Source organism: Acomys minous (genome assembly GCF_964271855.1).
Source record: "Acomys minous genome assembly, chromosome: 1".
NCBI classification, from domain to species: domain Eukaryota; kingdom Metazoa; phylum Chordata; class Mammalia; order Rodentia; family Muridae; genus Acomys; species Acomys minous.
In genome coordinates, this window is record NC_140483.1 from 54,311,429 (window position 1) to 54,324,488 (window position 13,060).

At 49.4% G+C, this 13,060-nt stretch overlaps 1 protein-coding gene across 11 annotated transcripts in view; it reads left to right on the plus strand.

The window, feature by feature from the left end:
* The window catches only part of NAV1 (neuron navigator 1), a 260,939-nt gene that overhangs the window by 175,547 nt on the left and 72,332 nt on the right, over window positions 1–13,060 (plus strand). For 2 of the 11 annotated variants that reach the window (XM_084786370.1, XM_084786363.1), the window contains exon 1: window positions 2,769–3,639. The exons of 7 other annotated variants lie outside the window; for them this stretch is intronic. In XM_084786370.1, coding sequence (XP_084642496.1) covers window positions 3,587–3,639 — 53 coding nt within the window. In that variant the 5' untranslated portion in view covers window positions 2,769–3,586. Of the gene's footprint in view, window positions 1–2,767; window positions 3,640–13,060 lie in introns of those variants that run through there. 2 more of the 11 variants (XM_084786362.1, XM_084786371.1) reach the window with 2 other exon arrangements.

The following is a 13,060-nucleotide window of genomic DNA, read 5'->3' on the forward strand; positions in this document are numbered from 1 at the left end:
GATGCAACTTGGACCACTCAAAACCTCCTTTAAGTGTCTTTGCTGAAAGAAGGGACCTTGTCTAAGAGGGCCCAGACACCTGTCAGAGACCCTTCAAGATCGGGGAGGTGAGACCAGCCTCGGGAGTCTGCTGAAGGACTTGTGCACCCGGGTGTGGGATTCCCACTCTGCTTTGGACGTTTCTCAGTCTTTCCAAATCTCAGTTTCCCCTTTGTAAAGAGGCACTCTGATGGCACTGGCATGGGAGGTAAATGAGGTCATAGCTCCCAAGGGATCTCTGAAGAGCCGTGCCAAGGGAGCACAGAGGGCGTCTATCTGACACACATAGGCCTTTTTCCTCTCACCCTTGTTGGCCGGCATTTCTTTCTGGAAGAGTGCCTGGCACCCAGCTCCCTTTCAGCAGGTGTCTCCCTTCTCTCTCAGAAAGAAGCACTCAGAGTCACTGCTCCATGCCTCTGACAGTAGCCAGGGCTACCATGTCAGGCCCCCCCCCTCTCCTGCACCTCCAAGGTGAGCAAGGTCACCGCCTCTTCCAGCACGGGTGTAGGCCCATTGACAGGAAAGGCTGTTTTTCTGACTTCACAAAAGCCCCAGACAGCATTCCTCTTCAATGTTGCAGCCCAATTACCAAAATGCCCTGACCTGTGGGCTGAAAATAGCAGGTGCTAATTTGCATGCTATTTATTGAAGTAGGGAAGCCTCTGGAGCCCTCTGCGTCTTCCCCTGTAAAAGCCCACTCCAGCCTGCACAGAAAAACAGGTACCCCCAGAGGTGCAGCTTCCCCTGAGGGAGGAAAGAGGCATACACGGAGGGAGTCTCTTGTTTTGCTGAGTTCTGCCGCCTCAGAAATCCATCCTGGGGGAGGAGGTCCTCAAGCCTGGAATCCTCTTGGCAGGGGACCAGAAAGCTGAGAGCCCCTCCTTTGTGGCTCAGGTGCTGGCTGCGACTTGTTCCCATTATGGTCTGGTCCCTAGTCCCTTTTTTGGGGAGCGAGATGAAGATGCTGTCAGAGGAGGCTGTTGGGTAGACAAGATGCCGGGTACAAGGAAGAATATGGCCCTGTGGACTCTGGGTGTCTGTGAAAGAATGCTCAGCTGGAGTGTGTGTGTGTGTGTGTGTGTGTGTGTGTGTGTGTGTGTGTGTGTGTCCGTCCCCACATACGTCATTCATCCCAGTAGTAAACTCCCATCCCTTAGCCTTCCTCAGATCCTCCCTCTAGCTCGGTCTGACCAGAAAGCCACAAAGAAAAAAGCCTTATGGAAAACCTACAGCTAGATTTGGAGACCAACATCGCCGGCTGATGACGTTCTTCTGGTTGTCACAGCCGTTTTATCCAGTATTCATGCTGGCAGGTGACTAAAGAGAATCCCTCCTGGTGATGTAAGCTGTTCCCCAGATGACCCAGGACAGCTCTGACACAGCAGGGGGGGACAGAACCTCCCATAAGGGACTGTACTCATGTGCTCTCTCTGTGATCGTGGTGAGGATGGGAATCCAGAATAGGGGTAGGTCCAGCAACACTATTTCTAGACTGAGATGGAGGAATACATTAGAGAGACCATTTGCCTTGCTCTGACTTCCTACACAGGCAGTGTCCTTGGCACCTGCACCTTTCCCAAGTCTTACCCCCAGACTCCTTGGAATATGTAACACAGTCCTCTCGTCCCACCTTGCTAAGGGGCAATCCTTCGGACTACCCTAGGTGCCTGATCGCTGCAGCTTTCCCCTCTCCTTAGATCTCTAAGTATGTTTTTAGGACTCAACAGTGGGAAGCCTTTGGATAGAAACCCCTCCCACCCCCACCCCCACCCCCAGCCCAGCCTATTCAAGGACAAAGGTCTCCATTCCTGGGAGCTGCAGGCCCAAGTCTGTGGCCCTGGGCAGTCACAGGTCTGGGGAAAAGCAGGCTTGAAGAGGAAAACTCAAAGCCCCATCAAGTTTGTAAAAATTTGTATTGGTTTATTCTATTTGGTGTATGTGTGCACACATGTTTATGTGTATGTGTGTGGTTGTGTGTGCCATGGCCTGGGTATGGATGTCAGAGAATGGCTGCAAGAATCTCTTGTTCCACCACGGCCATCGGGAATTGAACTTGGTCTAAGCTTAGCAAGAGGCTGAAGTCATACTGCCTGAGCCATCGTGCTGACCTCCTGGTGGGGCCACCTTCCTAGCCTGCCCAGATGCTTCACATCTGGCTGGAGACACATCCATGGAGGCTCCTCTTCCTTTAAGGCTTGAGGACTGAAGGGAACAGGGGGAGCATCCCGGCTCCCCATCCCAGTGCATCTCAACCTTCCTAATGCTGAGACCCTTAAAACAGCTCCTCACGTTGTAGTGGCCTCAAGCCGTAAAATTATTTTTGTTGCTACTTCATAACTGTAACTTTGCAACTGCTATGAATTGCAATGTGAATATCTGTGTGGTTTCCAATTATTTTTGGCAACCCCAGTGATAGGGTAGTTGGACCCCAAAGGGGTCTATGCGCTCTATGCGTGTGCGGACACACACACACACACACACACACACACACACACACACACACACACACACCATTTTTTCTTCTTTGACTTAAAATAGGTTGTCACAGCGGTGCCCTGAGGGCAGAAGAGCCCCAAGGTTTGAGCCCTGTTGTTTTTCATGCCCTCAGTTAAAGACAGGTGTCTTGGGATGCCTTTCTCCTTCATCTGTCCTCTGAAAATGCCTCCTGGATGAAGATGCGGACCCTAGCTTGGGGACTGTGAACCTGCCCCTTCCACGGCAGTCACACCGCTCACCTCGGGGCCAAATACCAGAAATCTGTTTCCACCCCACCCTTTAAGGGTATCTGGAATGGAGAGAGGTCGTGTTGTCATACCCAACTCCTAGTATAACGGTCCAGGGCCAACCACTAGCAGTATGGAGCCCCCTCTGACCTTCATCTTGTTTCAAGGATGACTGTATATTCGGTACGCCAATTATGAGTAGTTTGTAAAAAGCCTAGTAAAGTGGCGAGGAGTAGGCTAGGAAGGACCTCTCTTCGGGGAGGCTCTGCCCAGGCCTCTTCAACCCTACCCACCCGTGCACCACCTCCGCGCCCTGCCCGAGAGACCTGGAAATGCCCAGCTGCTCACGCCCCCTTCAACCCCTGCAGCGCTGGGCGAGCCGCCCACCCGACCGCTGTTGGCATTCAAGGGGTTAATTCAGGAGCAGCTCAGGTAGAGGTCTTAGCTCTCTGCCCACACCACCTCCACACCTTCCGGCTCCCGAGGCCGCAGAGGCCACGGAAAAACGTAGGGGCTGCGGTTGCTCTTTGTCTACCTGCTCTGGGCGTTAAAGAGCCCGCTGGCAGCCTGCTTCATTGGGGCTCGGGACAGAAGTCAGCGACAGAGAAATTGGGCTCTGTCGCTTTAAGTACAGCTGGAGCCCTAAGTACTAGGCCGGCTGTGCAGAAAAAAAAGGGAGAGGAGGGCCGACGACCCGTACGGCGTTCGCCTCTCCGCGTGGTCGGCGGCTCTTACGATTTGGGGTGCCCGCCCGCGTGCCAAACGAAGGCTGTCCCGTGTGCATTGGGTGCTCACCCACCGAACGGACGCTTGAGCCAGGGAAGATGCTTCATCTGCCCCTGCCCAGGTCAGGAAGGACAGCGAATTTCCCCCGCAGGTAAGCGTGGTTTAAGGTATTCCCACTAGCACCGGCTTCCAGCTCCTCTGCTTCTGCAGCCTCGGGGCGGTGGTGTGGGGTCCGCAAGGAGGAGGAGGGTCTTGGTCGGGCTCCTCTGCCAGAGTGAGGACTGCCAGCACCCCAGCCTCTGCCGCCCCCCGCCCCCCGCCTCCGGTTTGGCTTGCTGCTATTTAGGGCTGGGGGGGGGGGGTCCGGAGACGTATGGAAAGGAGATCCTGGAAGGAGAGCTTCCAGTCGGGGAGACCTGGACGTATTGAGACAATAGCACAAGTTGATTGAACTCGGAGGTCTGTGGTTTGCGGCTGCGGAGGCTGCAGAGCCAGGTCAGGGTCCTCAGGGACCCTGGAGAGAGGCCTATAGCTCTGGCCTACTCAACCAATGTCCGGATAGGAGGTGATGGGAAACCTAAAGATAAGACCTTTGGGAAGGGAGAAGGCCATTGAATTTATGACCCTACAGCTGCCTGGGGGGAGGGCTAAGGAATGAGCGTCCTGTGATTTGCACTGTGAGGTCCAGCTCTCTGCTATAAGGTGAGGACTTGTGAGGAGGCTGCAAAGGAGAAATGAGTGTGACCACACGGGCCACCACCCTAAGTCCCTGGAGCTGGCTAGGAAAGTGCATCCAACTGAGAGAAGTGGACTATTATTACCACAGCCTGAGCTGGGATTTTTCTGAGAGCTTCCTATCCTAAGCTATCACCACCGCCCCCCCCCGTGCCCCCCTACCCCCGCAGATGAGATGTACATTGGCTTCCCTCAGACTTGAGTGATTTGGGAGAGTTGGAGGTCGGAAGTGGACTGAGAGGACGCTGTGCTAGGTGCAGTGGCCACGCCTACAGTGTGCTTTACTGCCCCTGCTCTCCTGGGTAACCCAGCCCTGCCCCCCTAGAGAGACAGGCTCCTGCTTCCCCATGGTTTCCTTGGAGGGAGCCAAGAATTGGTCAGTGCTTGGGAAGGAGACCTGTTTTCTTCTGCAGAACTGTGGGCATAGGCCTCAAAACTTTTTTTTTTTTGGTCCCCAACCATACAGTACACAGGCTGCAGACTTGCAGAGCCTCCAGAGTGTAGTGACTGGCAGGATTGTCCCCACGACTGGTGAGGCTGTTCGTGAATGGAGAATGGGTCCATTTAGGGGCCTCTGGGGATTCTTTGGGTGAGACCTTGGACTAAGTTGTACACAGCTGCTTGGTGCCTCCTGAAGAAGGTGGGAGGAAGGTGAGGTTCATAGCCCCCAGGCTGTAACAGCACTGCTAACTCGGGTTCCACTTGTGGTGTGCCCTGAGGGAATTGGAGCATTGCCACCTCGCTGAGTGGTGATCCTTGCCGTCCCTAAACCCCAGAAGGCATGACGATCCTCTAAGTGACTCCCAGCATCCATCACTGCTTCTTCCCAAACAGCCACCCTCTCTGGGTACAAAGTTTCTTCTCAGTTGATTTTTTTTTTTCCTGTTCCCCTTCTTTGGTCCCATGCTGTTTCAGAAAAGTCACTCTGTCCCCAGGGCAGTTGGCTGTTGTTGAGTGAGCTGAGTGCTCTATCCTGGAGGCACAGCAGTTGAGTACACACCTGGCTCAGTTTCTGGGCAGGTGTGCTGAGTGGGGGGTGGGGAGGAGAGAGAAAAGAGGTCTCCTTACACCTCCCCAGAGGGTCAGGGCTAAGCCTGTGGTTTCCTCTCCATCCAAGCCCAAGATCTGCAGGTGGGACCTGGCTGGTAGGCAAGGAGAGAGGAGATGTTGTAAAGTGTGGGTCTTTCTTCAAATTGCTACACTTCAGTTATAAAGCTTAACTAGCCTGGCTCTGGTCCACAGAGGGGGAGGGAGCTCAGCCCATCCATGCCTCTGCTCTGGGGACAACTAGAAACTTCCTGGAAATGATGTTTAGCTGAAGCCCGTAGAGGATCAAAGAGATGTTTTCCCTGCCTGCTCAGGCTCCCTCAAGCTCAGAAGGAGATCTCACAGGGAGGACGTGAGGCTATAAGGAGGATGAGTTAATTGGCCCTCACATGCTTTGCGACCAGCTTTTGATCTACTCTCAGCCCCATGCCTCCTTGCCCTAGAGCAGATGCCCAGCACTACGGCCTCTGCCATGGAAGGATGTGTCCCCAAGCATTGTCTTGCACCCCCCCCCAAGCAATAGGGCCCCCCTGGAGAGAACTATTCTCTCCTCTGCCTTTCAAATAGGAAGTCTGAAGTCCAAGCATGTATCCCCTACAGCCTACCTACACTCCCCTTGGAAGTGGCCCTCGGATATAGCCTGGGAACAGGTGGGTGATACCTGCCCACTGCATGTGCCTCACACCCACAGAGCCACAGGGCAACTCCCTCGGACAGAGTTTTGGTTTGGCACAGATGCAGCCTCTGTGAGAGGACAATTGCCTAGGGACAGCAGAGCCAACGAGCTGCTTCTCGTTAAGGGGTTTTATGAGGCTAGACATGCACACCACAGGCAAACCTCATTTGCAGGCTTAACCTCTTCCTGCAAGGGCTCTGCCCTGGCTTAGAAGCACGCAGGGAGAAAGGAGGGATGAGCTGAGCAGGAAGCAAGCTAACAACAGGAGAGCTGAGTGCAGTAGCAGACCTCTCCCCGCCCCCCTTCGCCTCCCCCAAGTCACCTTTTCTCACTATACCCTGGCACTCTGAAGCACAGCGGAGGCTAAAGGCTTTATGGACACCCATTGAGTCTTCTGGGCCATGTGGAGTTATTATTATTATTATTATATTTATTATTATATTTATTATTATTATTATTATTATTATTATTATTATTATTATTATTATTATTATTATCATCCCATCTCACAAATGAAGAAAGAGGTTGAGGGTGAGTAGGCATGTCCAAGATCACAGTGGAGGGACTGGCGCGTCATCACACCTTGGTCTGCCTCTAACTACCGTAGTCACAGGAGGCCATTCCGCTGGCACCAGTCCAGGCCCCTGGAGATGCCATGTGCTGAAGGCCCTGAAGTTGAAGCCAAGTGGAGGCCTCTTGGCACAGGCTTCGGGTTAGCCTCGGACTCTGGCAGGAAGGTGGAAGAGAATATTTGTACACTTGGAGTCAACTGAGCTGATTTGTAAGTCCCCGCACTGCGTCGGTTTCTTTCTCTGTGACGTGGTGAGGACAGTGAGGTAATGTGGAAAGCAGAGTGCTTTAAACACAAGCTTGCTTACCCAAGGGCAAGCATGGACCAGTTTAGGCTCCTCTCACCCACAAGAAACTTCCCAACTCTTTAGATTGTGTTTCTTCCTTTCCTTTCTTTCTTTCCTCCCTACCCCCTCCCCAGGCTGGCCTTGAACTCAGAGATCTGCTTGCCTCTGCCTCCCAAGTGCTGGAGTTAAAGGTGTGCGCCACCTCTCCAGCTTGCTGGGGTTCTAAGGATGGAGCTTATCAGTATAATAGTCCAAACAGCCCCGTGACTTAGAATCTTTGATCTTAATTGCCTACCTTTAGATTTCTAATAGTCTAAATTCTGCATTATTTATAGTATACTTACGTTTTAATGGCAACTTAAATAAATACAGATCTCTTCTTAAAACTTGATCTGTTTTTTCCAGCAGAAATATTCATTCAGCATTTATTGTGCGTGATTAACTAACTCTGTGCCAATTACTATGCTGGAGCCAGAGAAACAGCTGAATCCCAAAGAACCTAGATTTTAAGTTATCCAGCCTTTCACTTACTCTTCAGACTCAAGTGAGCACATCAGGTATCAGGCATGCAACTGGGAATATAGCACTCACTTGTGCAGCAAGCAGGAGCAGATCCCATATTTCAGAAGCTTGTAGTCCTTCAATGAAAACAGACAAGTTAATATACGCAGGCCAGTGAGATGGGCCATGACTTTAAAACCGCTTGACACACAAGCCTGATGAACTGAGTTCAATTCCTGGATCCCAAGGTAGAAGGAAAGAATCAGCTTCCAAAAGTTGACCTCTGACCTTTACTAGCACATTGTGTATTGCACTCACCTGGCTTGCATATACCTGTACTTATATAATACACATTAATAATAATAATAATAATAATAATAATAATAATAATAATAATAATTTTTAAGTTAAAAAAATTTAAAGTTAATGGATTCAAGGGTGAATAATGGCAGAAGGGCACAGTATGTTGAGGAAGTGTGAGATGCATACAGTCAGGGCCAACTTTGGAGGCACCATCCTTGGAAGGGCTATGGATGGCTTCATAGGGGAGGTGGCATTTAAACTACACCTGGAAGAGAAAAAATAAGACTTTTCTAGAGAGACATGATTTTATGTTGGAAGAGGGGAGGGTCATGAGGGGTTTCATCTTTCCCACTGTCTGCCTGGGTCCTCTATCGGAGAAGCTTCTTTACTCATAGGGACCAAAGAATGAGTAGAGTCACTCTGCCTCTGAGGCAGAATCCTTTGAGACTGGTGACTGATTTTATTTTTCCCCTACCCAATCTGAAGAGCTCCCTCCTAGCATGATGTGACACAGGACATCTGGAAGCCTTACATGATGCCACTGGCTTGTTCTTTTAGGGCCTAGAGACCAGTGTCATCTCTAGTTAAACTCAGGAAATGAGAAGCTGTCCTTGTCCCTGACAGTAAAGCACAGTCAGATAATTCCAACTTCAGGGACTTCCTGGAAATGCTCAACTAATGGGCGATGCTTTAGCTCTTAGAAGGCTTCTTCCGGCTCTGTTCATCTCTGAGAAAAGAAAAGGAGAATTTGAAGTAAGATCTCATTAGGTAGCTCAGGCTGGCCTCAAACTCACAGTCTTCCTGTGTTGGCCTCCCCAGTGCTGAGATTACTGGTGAGTGCTGCCATACCTGGTCAGGGACAAAATATTGAAAAGGAAGAAACATCAAAATTCTTTGTCCCCACTTCCCTCTTTGCATGCATATGCACAGAATATACAACAGCTTGGTCACTGGTCCTGAAATGTTGAGCTCAGTCAAGAAATGATTGATGCAACCCATGGGCAGACAGAAGGCACTGTGTGTGTGTGTGTGTGTGTGTGTGTGTGTGTGTGTGTGTGTGTGTGTATTACAAACTACACTTCCTACTTAGTGTATTACTGCAGGTGCCATTTGCATAACAGGTTAGTGGTCTCAATGAAGCAGACAAAGGGAATGGTCTATTCACCTGCATTTGCTGGGGACCGAGCCAGGTGCTTTATGAGTGTTCTCTTGCTTTCTCCTTGCAACTACTGAGGAGGATGATAGTGATGCAACCGTTCCTTTCTACCATATGTAAGACTGTGGGACTTGCAGCTATCTACAAACTTGAGAATAAGCAAGATCCCTTTGGGGATGGTCACTTCTATTAGAAAAAAAAAAGCTGCTAATGAGATTCCCCAACCTCCTGAGAAGTTGCTTTCTAACGAGTCTATTTATGTCTGTTTTTTCCATATTCCCTCATGATATAGTGCTAGCTTTGTCCAGTCATAGCTTGCCAGGTCCAAAGACCTTTATTCAAGTGATATAGGTGTGACATTTGGTAATGATCTTGTGATGGTGACTAAAAAACACTGGCAGAATACATGACAGGAGCTCATATAATGTGACAGATTCAGATGTCTGTTTATCCTGTGTCGGGTCACATTTAAATTGTGTATCAGTTGCTGTGATAAATACCATGACCAAAGTAGCTTATAAAAGAAGGAATTTGGCTAGGTGTGGTGGCTCACGCCTTTAGTCATAGCACTCAGGAGGCAGAGACAGGCAGATCTCTGAGTTCGAGGCCAGCCTGGTCCACAAAGGGAGTCCAGGACAGCCAGGGCTGTTACACAGAGAAACCGTGTCTCGAAAACCAAAAAAATAAAAATAAAAATAATAAAAGAAGGAGTTTGTTTGTGTATATGGTTCCAGAAGGTAAGAGTCTGTCATGACAGGTGGGCATACAGTTCCAGGGGAACAGGATCCGGCATGGCAGCGAAACTCAGCAGCCTGCAGCAGGCATGGTAGCGGGAACAGAAAACAGAGCTCTCGTCTTCAAACACAAATACAGAGAGAAAAAACTGGAAGTGGCACCAGGCTTTTAATTTCAGAGCCCCTCCCTCACCGCGGTGGTGTACTTCCTCCAGCAAGGCTGCGCCATCTAAGCCTCGCCAAACAGCAGCACCGCTTAGGGACCAACTGTTCAAAAGCATGAGAGCATCACAGACGTGTTCCCCTCTAGCCACCACAGCTTGAGCCAAATCCTGTTTGCTGCAATATGACAGGTACGCAGGATGGACGCTATTAATGACTACTGGCAGTTAAGCAGTTATTAATGACCTACCTCATGTGAAGAATTGTGTTAATCACTACAAAGGAAATGGAAGTCCACCCATTTATTCAGCTCCTTGGTAGAATGAGATTAACCTGCCTCGGAGTTAAGTGCTGATCCCTGTATCAGGAGTAATAGTAGCTGGAAACTGAAGGCAAGCAAATCTTAACTAAGAGGGAACATTTATGCCCAGGCTAAGGGGCAGTATATTAAGGAAACAATGAGTGTTCAGATGAAAACTGCAGAGAAGTCTGTAGAGAGTTCAGAAAGTTTCTGGCAAAAGCTGGGTGGTGACAGCAGTGGCGCATGCCTTTAAACCCAGCACTTGGGAGGCAGAGGCAGGTGGATCCCTGTGAGTTCGAGGCCAGCCTGGTCTACAAAGCAAGTCCAGGACAGCCAAGGCTAACACAGAGAAACGTTGTCTTGAAAAACCATTTTAAAAAAAAAGGAGAGAGTGGGGGGGGGGAGGGGAGGGAGTGTCTGGGTCCCAGATATACCTTAAAGAGGGTTTATGGGGTCCTGGGATCAATAGGCAATGCATACAGAATGCTGTCATAAAGGCCTTCCCACTCTTGAGTTCTCAGTGTCCTAGGCCCCCGTTCTTGAGGCTCTGTGGCAGTGGGCCCAGGACACTTGCATATGCTCCTATAAACACATCGGCTTTCTGTGTGAGAAAGTGACTTTTCAGGCTTGGAACATTTCCCCACATTATTTTAGATTCTTTCACAATACTGTACTAGACAGTCAGGTTTTGATCCTGGTGGTCTGCCAACGGCATGAGTTTAAAAGTAGGGTTTTAACGACTTTAAATCCAAAGGTTTGGAGTTAATTGCTCAGTGGTCAGCGCTTACCTAACATAAAAGGCCCTGGCCTCAATCCCCAGCACACAGACAACAGGATATTACCAAAGTGCCCTTAAGGTGAAAACACTGGGATTTTACTCCCGGTGTCCTGAGTTTCTAGACTATTTTGCTAGGCTCAGTGGCTGAGACGGCAACAGTGTTTCTGGGCACACATTCTAGATCTTTTTCCCTCACCCCTTGCTCCTGTCTGGAAAAGGCTCCTTCTTGAAATCCCGGTCTCATATTGTGTTACAATATATCTTATAAGTTCCAAGTTACCATCCCCCCATGCAGTTCCCTGTGGCTGTCAACCCAGTCACCATCCTGTTCAATGTGACTCTTGTCTTCTTCCAGGACTTAGAGCTCCCTTCAGCACCCAGCCCCCATGAGTGGGTCCTCTAATATTTGGGGTCAACAGATTCCCCTCTAGGTCACGTTGAGCTGACCTCAGAGAAGACAGCAAGCAACCTTCTCCCAGGAAGGTGGCTCTGAATGTGTACAGCTCACAAAGGCTCGGTTATCGGCAGTCAAGACGCATTTTAGAATGATTGCCTTGGAGCTAGCATGAGCAGCATGTTAATTCATTAATTTTCCTCATCTCGTTATTAGGAATCCTCCCTCTCCACTCTCAGAAATTAAATATGGAGGAGGTACAGTAATAGAACCTGTTCCACCAACACACACACACACACACACACACACTATTTATAGAAATTGCTTTCAGCCTATATAGGCAATCCTCCTATTTGCCATTACCTCCTAGGTGGCTTTCTGTTCTGAGATTTTTGTAGGAACTCCCAGGCAAAACTGTGGTCTGGAGGAATCGTTTGCATGCTACTGCCTCCTAGAAGCTTCTATCAAACTCCACCCCTGACCTCAAAACCCCAGGGCATGAAAGAGACCAAGTCTTCGGTTTGAGGAACTTAACCATGAGCCCCTGCAGGAGGGAGGGTATGACTGCTTACTTATGCACAACCTGCTATGAGAGCTTCCCTGGTAACTAATTCTGGGAATTTGCACAGAGCTAATCATTGTAGAAGTGGCTTTGATCCCCCAGAGTGTCCAACCTTTGGGGAAAGTGTTGCTGTTCCAGAAAAGCATTGAGCTCATAGGAGCGTCCCAAAAGAAGGCCTGGATTTGGTGTCTGGGTTTCAAATATCCATCTGCTCTGGCGAGCCTTGGCTTCACTTTGTCTTTGTTTTATAAATTCAATCTAGCTGATTTTAAGTCAGAGCACTTCTGCCAGCAAAATAATACATCCAAATACAGCATCACTGATTATATGACTTCAGCCCAAAGATTCAAGAGTAATCAGAATATTTCTGTCCGCCTCATATCCTTGCTCCCACCTCTGACCTTTGCATTGAGCAGGGAAACTCAGAGGTGAAGCGTGGAAGGATAAATGGAAAGCAACAGGGGATGGCAGTGGAGCCATGGATGCCGCGCTTGCCATCCTGAAATGGTTTTCTGCATGTCCAGGCAGGTGGCATACCTCTGTAATCCTAGCACGTGGGAGGTGGGGCAGGAGGATCAGGAGTTCTCGCCCAGCCTAAGCTATATAAGACACATCAAAAAAGAAAAATTAAAAATATTTTCTTTAGAGGAGAGGAGGAAGAGAAGAAATGGCCTGAGCATCCGATGCTGCGGAGCCATCTGCACACACCCCTTGCTCCTCTGCTCGAGCTGAGCTGCTGAGAGGCTGCGCTCTGGTGCGCGTGCATGCATCTCTGCTCCTTCCAGCACAGGAACTCCTTCCCAAGATCTGGTGCATTTCCAAACCTCTTTATGCCCGATTGTATAGTTTAATTATTAAACACAAAGCAAGTTACTTCTTTTTTTTTTTTTTTTTTCAAGACAGGGTTTCTCTGTGTAGCCCTTGGCTGTCCTGAACTAGCATTGTAGACCAGGCTGGGCTGGAACTCACAGGGATCCACCTGCCTCTGCCTCCCCAGTGCTGGGATTAAAGCCATGCACCACCACCGCCCCACAAGAAAGTTACTTTTTAAATCAAAACTACATTGGGGAAAACAGCAACCTTGAAAAAGGCAAATTGCTAAGAAAACTTGACCCAAGCAAAAACAAACAAACAACCCTTAAAAGTTTAGAGGAGATTTTAAAAACTTCTATAAAGCCATTGCTTTCACATTGCCTCACACCATTAAAAACCCTGTCCTATTTTAAAGCCAACGGTGGATATTGTGTGCTGTGGATATGGGCGTGGAGGGCTGTGTTGGAAAAGCAGGAGAAACCCCTGTGGGTTCTAGGATTCTGAGCTGCAGGCACTGAGCTTCGCTGGCGCCTTTCTGTATAATTTGCTGTTA